This window comes from Musca domestica, unplaced genomic scaffold (assembly GCF_030504385.1).
Source record: "Musca domestica strain aabys unplaced genomic scaffold, Musca_domestica.polishedcontigs.V.1.1 2, whole genome shotgun sequence".
NCBI lineage: Eukaryota > Metazoa > Arthropoda > Insecta > Diptera > Muscidae > Musca > Musca domestica.
Genome location: NW_026712249.1, coordinates 32,223,713 through 32,241,435, shown reverse-complemented (window position 1 = coordinate 32,241,435; position 17,723 = coordinate 32,223,713). Strand labels below are relative to the sequence as shown.

Sequence of the window (17,723 nt, the reverse complement as noted above, 5' to 3'; positions counted from 1 at the left end):
GTGTAGAGCCAGAGCTGTTTTTTTTTATCTATCTTTCTAAAAAAAGTTTTGAATATTGCAGAAGAACAAAAAGAATAGAATAAAACAGCATCAAGGGATTGATGATTTTCCAACTTTTTGGGACGCCTGTGTCACGTCAAGATAACTTTTGGTATTCTGAACAATAATACACGTTGCAGGGTTACTTTTCTACAATGGTAATATTTTTGAATTTATTAGACTAGACCCCGGTTATACTGAAATAATATACAATATTTTATCAAACCAAATACTGGCTGTAAATCCTAAAGTCCAATTAAATTGACATATAATAATTCAATTCCATAGATGATCTTATTATCATGCCTTTATAAGTGTTAAACCCGAATAATTATTATTTTTCAATTTTAAAGCATAATTTCTGGCGCCCTAATGGCGTGGCAAAAGTATGGAATTTGCCTTTAAACAATTTTCATTTTTGCCATTTCCGATCACGTGTTTCAATAGATGGCGCTATTTACATGTCATTGCCAGTGTTACCCCTTAATTGTTATTATTCTATGTATGCTGAAGCATAATTTGAGGCGCCGTATTACCGATCTCAGAAATAAAAACACAAACAATGTTTATCAAAAACAAAATTCTTTATTGAAGGAAAAACTATTGAAAATATATTATATAATAAATCATATAGATAGAAACAAATAGGAAAGCAGCAGGGCTTCAATTCTTGTTCTATGAAAATGAAAAATGAAAACCTGAATAAAGGCAGGGGAAAATTTTGAAAAGAAAAATACTTCAGTTTACATTTTTATAGATTAAGAATCAAGCCAGTGTTCTGTTGCAGTACCTGCAAGAATATATTAGTTGCAATTTTATTCGATATCATATAGGAAAGATCTGATATCGTGGTAAAAAATTGTACATACTTGCAGCTCTGGAACAGAGCATAGGTATATTTTTTTTGTAAAATATTACCTAAATAGATATATGTGGGCTACATTTATATTTGACAAAATTCTATAACTACTTTGGGATAAAATGAAGGTCTTACTGAAGTATCGAAATATTAGTTTAGATTACAAAAAGCATAGTTTATTAAGGCATATAATTCTTATATATTTTTTAAAAAAGTTACCAAAAAACAAACTTTTAATAAGAAAACATATTCCAAAATGAAATTGAATTGTATCTTAAAAATAGATATTTTTGCGTTTGACGTATCAGCTAAATTAGGATTCATTTTGTTAAAGCGAGTTTTTCTTCGTTTTTTTTAATTTTTTACTTTTTATAATTCCATTGTAATTGTTAATTGGTCAAATAGTTTTTTTTTTGTGTTTCAATAAAATGTTAACAAAGTTGTAGGATTTTGAACCCAACTCTTCTCTGGTTTCTTATTGCAGATCGGAAATTGGCCCTCTATTAAACGGGTATGCCAGTGCGATCCTTGATTTTACCCAAAACATTAACATGCACCTTGGCATAGCCACTGGATTTTTTGCCCAAAGTACCAAGGCTACCACTGGGGGCTGTGCCCAATGGTGTGGCGGTGGTGGCACCAGCTGCCACATCTATCGATGATGACGAGAGTGGTGAAGAATGTTTCGAATCACTGTGATGCGGCTGGGATGAGCGATGCGTTGATTCATGCGAGGATAATAGATCATCAGTACTCGGTCGCACATGAGACGAGGTCGATGGTGTATAAATTGGTTGTAGTTTATCGACTTCATCATCGATGGCCTTGAATTGCCAACTCCAATTGGCACGATACAAAAATGGACGATGATCGAAACGATTGTCGTCGGGACTATAACTTTCGGCATGCACTGAGGGTGTTAAAACCGTCATTTTGTGACGATTAATGGCATAGCATCTAAAGAAATGTTTAACTTTATCAGCCACCTCTTTGGGACTTAAATCACCTTTCCATGTGGCAACGAGACGACAGAACATACTGTATGGTCCACAGCAGGCTTGCTTTCGCAGACGGCCATATTCACTCAATTCGGCATAGGTCATACCCATATCTTGTTCATCCGTTTGCATAAGTTGGCCATCTTGCAATGGCTCCAATTCGGCAGTGGGTGGTGCATCAATAATTGACTCAAGCACAGGTAAATTGAATCTGAAAAGGAGAAAAAAGAAAACAATAAAAATTCTCCATTAATTTCAATTATTTTCTTTTTGCAGTTTTTTTTATCATTGGAACTATTGGAAACAGAGAAGTACAAATGATGTTAGTAAATTTTGTTCCCAAAAAGTCGATGATTGTATCCCAAATGATAATTAAAATAATCAGATTTTTTTATTCTGATAGACTTTTAAAAACACTGTTTGTGGCCGAGGCTTGCATCACAATTTTGCCAAATAAATCCAGAAATAATTTTAAATTTTAGCTCTGCTAGGGCTCCTGAATTATTCCAAAATTTGTTGTCCTAATAATTTTTAAAACTTAAACTAAATTATAATAATTAAAACTTTACTTACTTGTCTTTGGCATAGATTAAAAATCGTCTCAAATCCGTTTTCGAAATACCACCAATAGGATTAACATCAGCCGACGAGCAGTCGTATTTCGTCAAATAACCTCTCAGCGACTCGTCGACATTGGCCGAGCCCAATACCAATAAACCACCGGGACGATTACGCACCCACAACATAAGCTGGGCAAAAATATACGCCAATACCATGCGAATGCGTGATTGTATATTTTGTAAGGCCAAATTCTGGCGGGCACAGCCACCTTGAGTACGGAAGCGTGGCGTCAATCCCGTTACAGCATTGAAAATACCCAACAGGGCATTCACGGCCGTATCAATGCTTATCTCAATGTGATAGCTACCCAATTGATTGGCCAGCTGAGAGGCACGACGACGTGTTTCTTTGCTGGAGTTAACACTGCCCATGAAACAGGTTACCAACAGGCGATTACACAAGGCAGCTGGGTTATCGGGTGTATATTCGTGATCGGCCAATATTTTACGTATGTCATGCAACACTTGGGCATCGCCCTGCTGAACGGCTTGCACAATCATGCGACACATTGAATGCACAATGGTTGCAGAACTGCTCGAGTCAACACCACCGGACAGAGGCAAAAAGAAACCACCCTGTCCGGAACGTCTCAAATAGTCCCACAGCCAACAAGCCGGACCCATGGCAATTTCTTCTTCGGGCGTCTGATAGATCCATTGTATCGGCGTACTGGCAGTTTTAAAGATATCACAATGGGTGGACATTTCGAAATCACAATTGATACGTGGATATGTTGGCGCCGAGGCAGCCATTGAACAACGGGAACGTTGTGACACACGATAGGCACGTATCTCCTCCAAATCGATGGTGGCCAATGTCACTTCGACATCTTGCAGCGAAAATTGTTTGCCTCGCGCCACAATTTCACCGTTCAAGGCTATGGCAGAGCAACCATTGAAATAGACACGCTGGCCGTCGCAACCACGTAAATTACTAAAGAGATAGGCACCGCCAGCCTTAAAACTGGCATTACGTATTAAATCGGTGGTAATGTGGGCTTTGCGCAATTCCATATAGCTACCGGAACTGTTAACTATAATTTCAACACCGGACAGGGACATGTCAATGTGTTTGCTGGAAAGAGGAAAAAAAAGATCATCAAAGATGAAATAATAAAGAAAATAAGAAGAATAACTGGCTTAATCGGTCGTTGAGAATACCCAAAGAACGGATTTTGAAATTTTCTAGAATGGTAAAATTTTGAGATATATAAAATTTGGACCAAGTCTGGACAGATTTGCCAAAATAATGATCCCCGTATATCCAAAGCATACCAGTGAAAAGCCTCCTGTCAGAAGAATATTTGACGAAATCTTCTAGCTCGGGGAATTTACAAAATATAAAGTCTGATATTTTTGTCTATAGTAGAAAGTCTTCTATCAATGAAACGCTTGAAGAAATTTTTTAGAGGTTCTGATCTTAAATTCAGCGAAACGTAAGGAAGGCTTTAATTTAGGTAAAAGCAGAAGAAATTCCATTCATACGATATAAAAAACCGAAATGTAAAAGTATACAGTTGGACCTATAGAAGCCTTTTAAATTTTAGGTTAAAAAACTTGAGGTCTGACAACTTTTGTTTGTAGAAAAAGGACTTCTATGTATGGAAAGTATAACGAAATTCTTTATCTATGGAATGCCTGAAGAAGGCCTTTGTCTTTGGAAAAATGTATGAAAGTCTTTTAGGAGATCTGAGGAAGGTCTTCCAACTAGCGGTATGTATAAAAACATTTAGGGAAGGATTTTATCTATAGAAAATCTGAAGAAATTCGATCTATATGAGATCTTTGGAAATGCTTTATATGTATAAATAAATATTTTACCTACAGAATGCCTCAAGGTACCCTATTCTTAAAAAAATTAAAATCTCCCATATCTAGGAATCTGCAGATCTTTTGAAGTTCTTTTATCAAAGAGGCCTGCGGATGGGATGATAGCTAAAAATCTGAAGAGTGTCTATCTATTGCATTCAATGAATTAAACAAATTTTAACCTTGTGTGGAGGAAGATGGTCTATAAACGTGTACTAAGTGTGTTAGGAAATATGTTAAAGCTCGAATCGGTAGTTCCCTTTGGGTTATTAAGGTAGAAGGACATATGGACCTAGCTAGATCTATTCCAAATGTATTTGGAAGGACTTTTCTTGAACAACTAAGGGACACTATAACCATAGTTTTGATATGATAAATTTTTGGCTGTTTCTAATGACATATACCTTCTGCAGCTATACGATTGGAAGGAATAAATATGATAGGTTATAGAAATGCGACATTGAAAATTGAAAAACAATTCCTACCAAGGCCCTATATAAGATCGGCCAAGAAGACTGTTTTTAATAATAATTTCACACTAAACATAGTAGTATTTTCACTACTGTGATTGACTCCCTTTGAGTTTCAAAGATGTGCTTACTGGCCGACCTTATATAGGTCATGATGCCTACATAAGGTAAAACCTGAAGACAATATTTTGAGAACAAGTTGACAATAATTTTTTTTGCTTTTCACTATTGTGATTTGAGTTTCCTAGAATTTCAAAAAAGCGTTTCTATTTCGACAGTAAATTTAGTTGTCAGATGGGCTTTACTGGGCGACCTTATATAGGTCATGTTTATGACTAAGTAAGGGAAATCACTTTCTTGATAGTGCATTCTTAGTTTGTTAAGTAGCATAGTCCAAATCCTTGCTTTGTGCCATTTTTCAATTGAGTTTCTTTTTTTTTTGTCAGAAAATCTCACCTCTTGACATTCCACAATTCCTCACAGATTTCATAGCCAATGCATGTATCTTTTGTGGCAATGACAGCATCGCCAAATGGCACTGTATCTTGGCCCGTGTGTTGTGAAATCATACGTGGCAAATAAAAGTCTTCAATTTGCAGGGACTGAAATGAAAGTAGAACGTAAACAAAATTTAGCATTTGAATTTGAAAAATCGTCCACAACATTCTTACCTTGGTCCATGGTGTAAACCATCTTGTCTCGCGATAATTGCCATCATCACAATTTGACATTTTGGGTCGTATTAATAAAATCTTACGATTAAAGAAGGCCACGCGACAATTGTAGGCCACATTGCGATGCATTACAGGCATGCCAACATCGATTAACATGTTTTCACTGAAAGAAAATTGGGGTTTGATTATAGAAGTTCTATAAAGGGAATCATGGCATGCCTTGACTTACCATATGGGTGACATCATAATTTCCAATAAAACTTCCCACGAGTGGAGGTATGTGTCGGGTTCCCGAAAGTGATCTTCACAGCTGTAACCACTGTAAAATATTAAAAGTGAATTTGGTTAAATTTTTTTAAACTGCGATTTAGGTATTTGGATAAGGTATTCGGTTAATGACAACGTTTGAAATTAAAAATATATTAGAGGAATTGGATGTTGGAATCTTAATCTACATATATGACTATATAGGATCTGGAAAATTGTGTGTGCCATCGAGTCGAATAAAATGAATTTCCTCGAAGTGTAAGAGCTCCAAATATACCTAAATATTAACTTTTATTCTGTAGCCTTTCTGTGCATACTTTAAGGAGCAAAAATCAGCAAATAGTGCGAAAGTGATGTAAAGACTACTTAAAAAAAAATTGAGAAATCGAGACGAAAGGCAATATATATTTAAAGGAATTCTCTCAAAATGTACAAAAGAGCCATATATTCTCCATGACAAGATATGGAAAGAAAAATAAATGCGACCAATTTATGGCTGGAACTTTAATATGCATTGCGTAGATTAAGAGCTGGAATCCGGAAATATTTTCCTCTTATTGAGATGAAAAAAGTATTCAAACAGTATACTTGAACGAATTTCTTTAAAGTGTAAGGGCTCCATCTACAATCATTGAAATATTGAATGAAAGCAAAAAAAGTCGGAAATAGCGTCAAATTTTAGAATATATTAAGATTTGTTCGAATTGGTCACCTTTGACACGATTTATAGCCTTCAGGCGGCCAATGAAACCGTCACACGCTGCCCGAATGTTGCTCTGCGGTATTTTGACCCATTCGCTTGCTTGAGGTGATCGACGCTTTGGTATTTTTAATGCCAACCTTGCTTTCCAATATACTCCAGATACAATAGTCCAACGGATTGGTATCCGGAGATTTTGGTGGTCATTGTGCGCTGGAAATGAAACGAGGCACCCAATTTCGTAACCATTCTTGGATGGCGTGTGCTGAATGCGATGGTGCTGAGTCCTGTTGGTCTGCGGCCAAAATGTTTGCGTGCCCAAGGCTTTAATACACCTTCCAGAATATTTTCGCGATAATATTCGGCATTTATTCTGATGCCACGGTCGATTAATACAAGCGGAGAGTGACCATCGGCTTTATATGGCCTCACCATGGCGGGCGCTTGAGTTCCGGTGGCCAAACGAAGGTGCACATTTTTAGCTGACCTCTTTGGCAAGTAAACACGATCATTTTGTTTGTTTACAAACTACTGGACAACGAATGTTTTCTCATCGGAGAAAACCAAATTCGGCAGTTCACCACTTTTGGCCAAGCGAATTAACTCTTAAGCTCTTTTAAGTCTATTTTCTTTCTGTTGCGGTGTAAGTTCGTAGGCTGTAGTACCCGTTATGACCTTCAAATGCGAAATTTAGAACAAATCAGTTGAAAAATGTCGCTAATATCATCAAAATACCGAAAAAAACAATCCCAGTCTATAATGTCTCTAATAAAAAAAATAATAACAGACTATATGGGGCTATGCGAAGGCTTACTCTTTTTTGACGTAGGTTGTAGTACCCATTAAGATCTCCTAATACGAAATTTGAAATGATTCCGGTAAATAATGTTGCTGAAGACATCATAATACCGACTATCGGGAAGTACCTTTATATGGGAGCTGTTCGAAGACGTGGACCTGCATACACAAATTTTTGTCATAGGCCGTAGTACTCGTAATGGGTACTTCAAATACGAAATTTGAAATAATTCTGGTTAATAATGTCATGAAAATATCGCATATCGGGAGATACCGTTATATGGGGCTATACGAAAATTGTTCCGACATGACCCATTTTTGAACTTAACTTGTCTACTGGCCAAGAAACATTGGTGATATTGACCGTTTAATACTGTATTTTTTCTATTTCTATGTTACTCCTCAGACTTATCAACATCCATCATATCCATATTCGAATCTTAATATTGAAAATAAGTTGCTTTAAGTTGCTTAATTTTTATAAAAAAAACATAGATTACGAAAAACACCCATTTGCCATGTTCGCAAATTGTATCTCCTCAATTATTCATTATTGAAGGAATGATTTCTCTCAAAAAAATGTTTTTCATGGGAATAAAATTATGTGCGGATTTTCATGAGTATATAAATATTACATACTTACCACACTTCCAATTCGGGACCCGTGCGATATGAAGCACCCATATCTTTGGCTTCCATTATTGATTGTAGGATGCGCGCGAGATTGCCTTCAAAGTCCAAGGCCCATTGGTTGAGGGTTGAGACGGCCACAGTAATTTTACGACCCATGATGCCTATTGATTTTTTAGTTAGTTTGTTTTTTTTTTTTTTTCAAAATAAAATGTTATAACAGAATATAACAGTTAATTGTTTTATTGTCAAGGTGATTGTTATTGTTGGTAGTCTTCTTCAAAGGTTGTGGGAGGAAAGGCCAATTATTTTCTGTTGTTGTTTTTTTTTCTTTAAATTATACAAGAATATTGGTAAGATAAAAATCAGCACGCAACAAGTCAATAGTCTGTAAGGAAAAAATATAAAAATAATAGAAAAATGTATTAGACAATTTGACAACAACAACTACTAAATATGTATGTATATATATGTATAAAACCTATTTAGAAAAAACAATCACTAAATGGTTTATTTTCATACAATTATTCAATTACTGGATAATTGCGCAATTTTTTCAAGAACAACGACAACAACAACAACAAAACACGGACAACCAAATGACTCACTCTGTCCCACTCACTTTATACTTAGCCGAGTAATTGACATAGACGTAGGACATAGTATGTCCTTAGTTAGTCGTCATAAATGCACTTTCAGATTTACCCAAGTACTACTGACTGCACTTAAGAAATGTTTTGAGGCAAATAAACACTTTACAAGGATAGCGTCAAGGAACCCAGTTCCTTGGCAGCCGGAATGCAGCGATAGCAGAGTTTGTTTGGTGTTTGTTTACATGTTGTGAAGTAGTGATGGCGGTAGTGGTAGTAGTTGACTTTGTTTGACGCTGACTTGATTGCTACTGTTGTTGTTGCCATGTGCGCGACGCCATCATTACTGACGTCTTTTTTTGGTTTCGTTGCCGTCAGTTGATAAGGAGTTGTTATTTATGGGGATATAAGGTGGAAACGACAAATGGTCGATTGGAGTAGGCGATTCTGAACAAAAAAGATTTATTTGGAATTCATTTAAATATTCGGATAGCGCCATCTGTATGTTGTTATCTTCACAATAAGTAATTCTCTGAGAAGCTTAAATTACAGAGCATACTTTTAGGTTAAAATGCTTAAATCTTTTACAGAGACTTTAACGACGATTTTAGATCGACCTTCACGGATGACTAAGAGTTTTGTTTTTAATTTTTTTGTAGAACGCCATCTGTACGTTGATATAGTCGGAATGAGTAATTCTCTGAGAAGCATAAACTGATCACTATCATCATTACTGATGGATTTCTTTCGGTTTCGTTGCCGTCAGTTGTCGTGGAAACGACAAAGGGTAGATTGATGTAGGCGATTCTAAACAAAAACAGAATTATTTGGAATTCATTTAAATATTCGCATAGCGCCATCTGGATGTTGTATCTTGAGAATAAGTGATTCTCTGTGAAGCATAAATTGAAGAGTAGACTTTTAGGTTAAAATGCTTAAATCTTTTACTCAGACTTTAACGAAGATTTTAGATCGACTTTCACGGATAGCTAAGAGTTGGGAACTGTTTTAATTATTCGTAGAACGCCATCTGTACGTTGATATAGTCGGAATGTGTAATTTTCTGAGAAGCATAAATTGATCACTATCATCATTTTTCGTCTTTTTTTCGGTTTCGTTGCCGTCAGTTGATAAGGAGTTGCTATTTATGGGGATATAAGGTGGAAACGACAAATGGTCGATTGGAGTAGGCGATTCTGAACAAAAACAAAATTATTGGGAATTCATATTAAAATTCGCATAGCGCCATCTGGATGTTGTTATCTTCACAATAAGTAGTTCTCTGAGAAGCTTAAATTACAGAGCACACTTTTAGGTTAAAATGCTTAAATCTTTTACTGAGACTTTAACGAAGATTTTAGATCGACATTCGCGATTCACTAAGAGTTGGGAACTGTTTTAATTTTTCGTAGAACGCCATCTGTACGTTGATATAGTCGGAATGAGTAATTCTCTGAGAAGCATAAATTGAAGAGTATACTTTTGGGTTTATGGCTATATCTACGGCTTAGACATTAACTACGATTTTTGATCGACTTTCACGAATAAAAAACTTTTTCAAATTTCATAGAGCGCCATCTTTATGTTGACTATTGGTGGATTTTTTTCTTAAGGGTTCATTTGTGGATTTTCAAAGCATATCCATGAGGGACTATTCGAAATAGTTAAAACATTTTCTTTAGCGACTTTTTGAAGCATAATCTTGAGGAACCATTCCTGGATATTTCGAAAATTTCCAATTTTCAAAATTTTTTATAGTATTCTGAAGCGAATATTCGAGAATATTTATGAATTTTTTAAGAATATTCTGCAGCGAATATTCGTGGATTTCTGAAGAACATTCTGGAGCTAATATTTGTGAATTTTTAAGGGAGTGAATATTCGTGGATTTTTAAAGAAAATTTTGAAGCGAATAATCCTGAATTTTTTAGCAGTATTCTGGGGCAAAGATTCGTGGAATTTTAAACCAGATACTTGATAATATTCCACAGCGAATATTCGTGGATTTTTTAAGCAGATTCTTGAGAATATTCCGCAGGGAATATTCATAGATTTCTGAGGCTGATTCTTGTTAAAATTCCGCAGCGAATATTCGTGGATTTTAAAAGCAGATTCTTGAGAATATTTAGCAGCGAATATTCGTGGATTTTTAAAGTAGATTCTTGAGAATATTCCGCAGCGAATATTCGTAGATTTCCGAAGCTGATTCTTGAGAATATTCAGTACCGAATATTCGTGGATTTTTCAAAACAGATTCTTGTGAATATTCCGCAGCGAATATTCGTGGATTTTTCAAAGCAGATTCTTGAGAATTTTCCGCAGCGAACATTCGTGGATTTTTCAAAGCAGATTCTTGTGAATATTCCGCAGCGAATATTCGTGAATATTCGTGGATTTTTAAAGCAGATTCTTGTGAATATTCCGCAGGGAATATTCGTGGATTTTTCAAAGCAGATTCTTGTGAATATTCCGCAGCGAATATTCGTGAATATTCGTGGATTTTTAAAGCAGATTCTTGTGAATATTCCGCAGGGAATATTCGTGGATTTTTCAAAGCAGATTCTTGTGAATATTCCGCAGCGAATATTCGTGAATTTTTCAAAGTAGATTCTTGTGAATATTCCGCAGCGAATATTCGTGGATTTTTCAAAGCAGATTCTTGTGAATATTCCGCAGCGAATATTCATGAATTTTTCAAAGCAGATTCTTGTGAATATTCCGCAGCGAATATCGTGGATTTTAAAGCCGAATCTTGAGAATATTCCGTAGCGAATATTCGTGGAATTTTAAAGCAGATTCTTGAGAGTATTCCGCAGAGAATATTCGTGAATTTTTCGAAGCAGATTCTTGTGAATATTCCGCAGCGAATATTCGTGGATTTTTCAAAGCAGATTCTTGTGAATATTCCGCAGCGAATATTCGTGGATTTTTAAAGCAGATTCTTGAGAATATTCCGCAGCGAATATTCGTGGATTTTTCAAAGCAGATTCTTGAGAATATTCCGCAGCGAATATTCGTGGATTTTTCAAAGCAGATTCTTGAGAATATTCCGCAGCGAATATTCGTGGATTTTTAAAGCAGATTCTTGAGAATATTCCGCAGAGAATATTCGTGAATTTTTCAAAGCAGATTCTTGTGAATATTCCGCAGCGAATATTCGTGGATTTTTCAAAGCAGATTCTTGAGAATAATCCGCAGCGAATATTCGTGGATTTTTAAAGCAGATTCTTGAGAATATTCCGCAGAGAATATTCGTGAATTTTTCAAAGCAGATTCTTGTGAATATTCCGCAGCGAATATTCGTGGATTTTTCAAAGCAGATTCTTGAGAATATTCCGCAGCGAATATTCGTGGATTTTTAAAGCAGATTCTTGTGAATATTCCGCAGCGAATATTCGTGGATTTTTTAAAGCAGATTCTTGAGAATATTCCGCAGCGAATATTCGTGGATTTTTCAAAGCAGATTCGTTGATTCGAATATTCGTTGATTTCTAAAGCAGATTCTTGAAAATATTCAGCAGCGAATATTCGTGGATTTTTAAAGCAGATTCTTGAAAATATTCGTGGATTTTTAAAGCAGATTCTTGAAAATATTCGTGGATTTTTAAAGCAGATTCTTGAAAATATTCGTGGATTTTTAAAGAAAAATTTGAAGCGAATATTCCTGATTTTTTTAGCAACAATCAACAACAAAGATTCGTGGAATTTTAAAGCAGATTCTTGTTAATATTCCGCAGCGAATATTCGTGATTTTTTCAAAGCAGATTCTTGAAAATATTTCGCAGCGAATATTCGTGGATTTTCAAAGCAGATTCTTGAAAATATTTCGCAGCGAATAATCGTGGATTTTCAAAGCAGATTCTTGAAAATATTTCGCAGTGAACAATCTAGGATTTTTTTGTTCTAAGGACCTATTTACGGATTGTTGAAGGATATTCTAACACAAATTGTTCGCGGATTTTGCTTAAGAATATCCTTAATAGGATATTTCGAGTCTATTGTTCATTGATCCCCCCTTATACACATTTTCGCCTTTTGTTGTTTAACTTTGCCAGCTATTTAGGTTGTTAGGAACAACGCCATCAAACGTTGTGTGCCAGCCGAATGACGTTGACAGGTGTTTGGGCAAAGGAAGACGACATCAGCAGCGAAGAAGACGACGACTGTGTTGTGAATTGTTAAGAAATTATGACACAAACAATGAGAATGAGAGCTGAATGAATAGAACGCCCCGTGAGAAACCAAATGCTATGGAATTTCCATATCGATCAAGCAAAGGTAAAAAAAAACTTATTTAAGCGTTTACGTATGACTGGTTAACATTGGTTACGACAAAACAATTACTGTTAATGAAAAGGAGGTATGAGCATGGTGTTGTTGGTGAAAAGGTCAGTGAACAATGTAAGGTTGGAAGAGAGTATTTTTTTAACTTCTACCTTATGGTTATACCCTTTGTTTTGATACAGACAAATATAAATATTTGAAGTTTAAAAAAATTGCATACATTTCCATTTCATTACACAATGCAATGCAATAACACATCTGACCTTTACAGTTCGCAATTTAATAACGAGTCTTCAATTGTTCAACAAGATTTCCAAAAAATAGAAAAGTTCATTGCATTTGAAACGAAAATCAATTTTACAGTTTCCGATTTCCTTCTAATGTTAGTGCATATCTTTTCAAAATAAATTGCCGGAAATTGTCGAGAAATGCAATGGAAATATTGGCAATGCATTTGACGTCAAAACGAACGAGGAGAAGAAGAAAATGAGATGTTAAACACTTCTCTATGAATTCGTAAGAAATTGAGGGCAATCATTTTGTATAAGAATATAGATATGTATAGTTTGTATGTAAATATTTGTATGAGATTTTTTTTTCGATTTTGGACATCAAAAATTTCGAAAAAGAAAATATTAAAAAACAAGTAAGCAAAGGCTATAGTCGTGCGGGCCGACCATGTGATACCCTACAACACTACAATATGTTTGAAGTCACTTTTGTCCAAATCAATTTTGGAAGATTTCGGTTTTGAAAAAAAAAAATAATAATGTCACTGTTCTTAAATTCCGTGTCGATAAGTTTTCAATTGTGGCCTATAGAGCGACTACAAAATTAGAAAAAAAATGTTTTTAGTCAATTTGCACCTCTAAATGTCCATATTAAGAACAAGAGGCTTTAATTTTGACCCCATGAAAAATTTCGTGAGGATTGGATGATAATTGCGACATGCATATAATACCCACAAAACGTAGTGTTAGGGGGGGTGTAAAAATTTAGCAAATTTACAATTCAAAATTGTTAGTCAAATTAAAAAAATCGCATGTGATAAAAATATGACAAAAATTGAAAAAAATCGAAAAAAGATAGTCACTTTTTTATTGGTATAATTTTCTGCGAATTTGTTAGATTTTATCGTTTTCTGGCAAGAGACCATTTCGAATTTATTGGAATTGTGAAAATCGGCCCAGCGGTTTTTTATGTATATGCAGAACTCTTTTTACATATATATATATATATATATATATATATATATATATATATATATATATATATATATATATATATATATATATATATATATATATATATATATATATATATATATATATATATATATATATTGTATCTATTTTGCTATATATCCCCTAAATATATTGCGAACATCTTTGAAAACAATAGGCCTAGCCCTTCTCAGCCTAACCCCACCCTTTTTCGTGAGGATCGGACCTGTTCGTCTATTTGTGATTTCGCCGGGATTAAAAATATTCGATGTTCAATGGAAAATTTCACTTTTATTTAACACAAATATTGTGGCATATTTCACCCACTAAATATTACCCGATGACCATCAAAATTGGAAGTCTTCTGCCCAGCCCTAAACTCTAGCCCCATGCTATTGGTCCATAATTGCGACCGGTAGAGCAACTGCAAAATCAGGAATTTTTTCAGTTTTTGGTCCATTTCAACCCCTAAATATTATGCGATCATCTCCAAAAGAAATAGGGTTCTATTCTGACCCTAGCCCCAACTCCATTCTAAATTTCGTGAAGATCGGGCCATAATTGCGACCTGTAGAGTGATTACAAATTAACATGGACAGACGGACGGACGGACATACATAGCTAGATCGACTCAGCTCGGCGAGATAGGAAGATCCATATATACACAGAGAAAAAAATTAACCTTATACAAGGTTAGCTTAACCATAAATAAACATGATTTGGAGTCTACGTTATGTAAGGTTAATTTAAACATTTTCTTGTTGACTGGTATTTAAAAATAATCATCGTTAATTTAGCTATTCCATGTTTGACTTTTTTAACCACGAAAATTGTTGATATTGAAAAAAATTGTTGTTTTAACAATGCACTGTTAAATTTTTGTAACCATGAGAATTGTTAATAATAACATTTCATACACAGAGCCGAAAATACAATGACTTTTTTAACCATGTGCATGGTTAATTTTTTCATGGTAAATGTTTGAGATTACAAACACAAATTAACGTTATATAAGGTCAAATGTAGATGAAAAATAGTTTAATTAACGTTGTATAAGGTTGTTGTTTTTTGAGAGAGACGGAAAAATGTGAGAGATACATAAAAATTTAAAGAGCCTTCGGCTCTGTTGTGGTCAACAATTTTGAACTGCTTTGTGTTTGACGAAGTTCAATATTACAATATACGAAGTTGCAACGAATGTGACTGTCATATTCCCCCTCCTCCTCTTTATCGAATCTCTTTCTGTGGTCTGAATATGTGTAAGAAAGATCAAATAGACAATCACTTCTTTAGTTGGTGTTGAATAGTGCAAGGGAGTAGTGCACGTGCTCGTGGGAATAGTGCTTGGTATAAAGGTAAGTAAAAGCTGGTGAAATTAACAAATATATTTGATTGTAATTTGTATTTGTTTTAATAGAAAACCCTGATACTATTTCAACATAGTAATGTGTTATTGCTATATTCAAATTGTATCGGATTTGTCTATCAAATAAACTATAAATTACAATAAAGAAACAAAAATAACGGTAATACATTAAAAAACAAGCAACAACAACGTATATGCAGCGGCAAGCAAAAATGAGGAGAGAAATAATGTGTGAGTGTTTATTCATACATATGTGTTCTTTTTGTCTTGTGGCTGCTACGACGTACATTAGCGTATGCATTTGTCACCAAATGTACGTTGTTGTTGTTGGTAAGTTGTGACAATACTATTTGCTTTTATTAACTACTAGTTTCTTTTTCTGTTTTTGCAGTCGGTGTTTGGCGTTTTGTAGTTTTTTTCACAATGGCTGAGGAATATAATTTAAAATCACTCGGTAAGGCGTTAAAAAATAAAATTTATATTAAACATATATCTTTCTTTACCAGCCCTCCCTTAAATATACATACAATTTGTAATGGAAATACATATTTTAGAAATATGCGGTATTAATAAATAAATAATAAATAAACTTGTAAAAATTACATTTTTCTTGTTTTATTCAAACAAAGGTTAATTTATTATTAAAAATTATCATATGAACTGTTTAGATAAACTGACTATGAAATGTTATTATTAACAATTCTCATGGTTACAAAAATTTAACAGTGCATTGTTAAAACAACAATTTTTTTCAATATCAACAATTTTCGTGGTTAAAAAAGTCAAACATGGAATAGCTAAATTAACGATGATTATTTTTAAATACCAGTCAACAAGAAAATGTTTAAATTAACCTTACATAACGTAGACTCCAAATCATGTTTATTTATGGTTAAGCTAACCTTGTATAAGGTTAATTTTTTTCTCTGTGTAGTCAGTTTATCTAAACAGTTCATATGATAATTTTTAATAATAAATTAACCTTTGTTTGAATAAAACAAGAAAAATGTAATTTTTACAAGTTTATTTATTATTTATTTATTAATACCGCATATTTCTAAAATATGTATTTCCATTACAAATTGTATGTATATTTAAGGGAGGGCTGGTAAAGAAAGATATATGTTTAATATAAATTTTATTTTTTAACGCCTTACCGAGTGATTTTAAATTATATTCCTCAGCCATTGTGAAAAAAACTACAAAACGCCAAACACCGACTGCAAAAACAGAAAAAGAAACTAGTAGTTAATAAAAGCAAATAGTATTGTCACAACTTACCAACAACAACAACGTACATTTGGTGACAAATGCATACGCTAATGTACGTCGTAGCAGCCACAAGACAAAAAGAACACATATGTATGAATAAACACTCACACATTATTTCTCTCCTCATTTTTGCTTGCCGCTGCATATACGTTGTTGTTGCTTGTTTTTTAATGTATTACCGTTATTTTTGTTTCTTTATTGTAATTTATAGTTTATTTGATAGACAAATCCGATACAATTTGAATATAGCAATAACACATTACTATGTTGAAATAGTATCAGGGTTTTCTATTAAAACAAATACAAATTACAATCAAATATATTTGTTAATTTCACCAGCTTTTACTTACCTTTATACCAAGCACTATTCCCACGAGCACGTGCACTACTCCCTTGCACTATTCAACACCAACTAAAGAAGTGATTGTCTATTTGATCTTTCTTACACATATTCAGACCACAGAAAGAGATTCGATAAAGAGGAGGAGGGGGAATATGACAGTCACATTCGTTGCAACTTCGTATATTGTAATATTGAACTTCGTCAAACACAAAGCAGTTCAAAATTGTTGACCACAACAGAGCCGAAGGCTCTTTAAATTTTTATGTATCTCTCACATTTTTCCGTCTCTCTCAAAAAACAACAACCTTATACAACGTTAATTAAACTATTTTTCATCTACATTTGACCTTATATAACGTTAATTTGTGTTTGTAATCTCAAACATTTACCATGAAAAAATTAACCATGCACATGGTTAAAAAAGTCATTGTATTTTCGGCTCTGTGTACTTTCCTATATGGGAAACCAATATTTCGTGGTGTTACATAATTTTTGGCCCAATCAAACTTATAATACCCCCAACACATAGTGTTGTAGGGTGTAAAAACAAAAAAAAATCCATCCCTGGCGATTTTTGGGAAGAATTTATTTTTAAGTACTGACAGTTAGGATTAAGTCTCAGATGAAAACCTCCCCAATCAAAATAAGATAGCTGTTCACTCCGTGGTCAGCGGTTCAATGTATTTATCTCACCCGAAATTTATCTCATAATTGTCTCGGATGAATTTGAGACAATTTTGGGACAAGTTTCCACCATTAGGGATTAAGGAACAAAAGACGA

At 34.2% G+C, this 17,723-nt stretch overlaps 1 protein-coding gene and 1 long non-coding RNA gene across 3 annotated transcripts in view; one reads left to right on the top strand and one right to left on the bottom strand.

Moving 5' to 3' along the window:
• Nucleotides 1–1,052: 1,052 nt before the first annotated feature.
• Nucleotides 1,053–17,723, bottom strand: part of LOC101895346 (glutamine-dependent NAD(+) synthetase) — a 198,991-nt gene continuing 182,320 nt past the window's right edge. Inside the window, exons 1-7 of one of the 2 annotated variants that reach the window (XM_059122102.1) lie at nucleotides 8,487–8,689; nucleotides 7,878–8,252; nucleotides 5,699–5,788; nucleotides 5,467–5,632; nucleotides 5,252–5,397; nucleotides 2,470–3,591; nucleotides 1,053–2,107 (exon numbers count right to left, since the gene is read on the bottom strand). In XM_059122102.1, coding sequence (XP_058978085.1) covers nucleotides 1,402–2,107; nucleotides 2,470–3,591; nucleotides 5,252–5,397; nucleotides 5,467–5,632; nucleotides 5,699–5,788; nucleotides 7,878–8,023 — 2,376 coding nt within the window. In that variant the 5' untranslated portion in view covers nucleotides 8,024–8,252; nucleotides 8,487–8,689 and the 3' untranslated portion in view covers nucleotides 1,053–1,401. Of the gene's footprint in view, nucleotides 2,108–2,469; nucleotides 3,592–5,251; nucleotides 5,398–5,466; nucleotides 5,633–5,698; nucleotides 5,789–7,877; nucleotides 8,253–8,486; nucleotides 8,690–17,723 lie in introns of those variants that run through there. The other variant, XM_059122101.1, reaches the window with a different exon arrangement.
• On the top strand, nucleotides 14,892–15,929 carry LOC131802243 (uncharacterized). The gene is made up of 2 exons (XR_009342110.1): nucleotides 14,892–15,316; nucleotides 15,719–15,929. It is a non-coding gene; the product is annotated as an uncharacterized LOC131802243 (long non-coding RNA).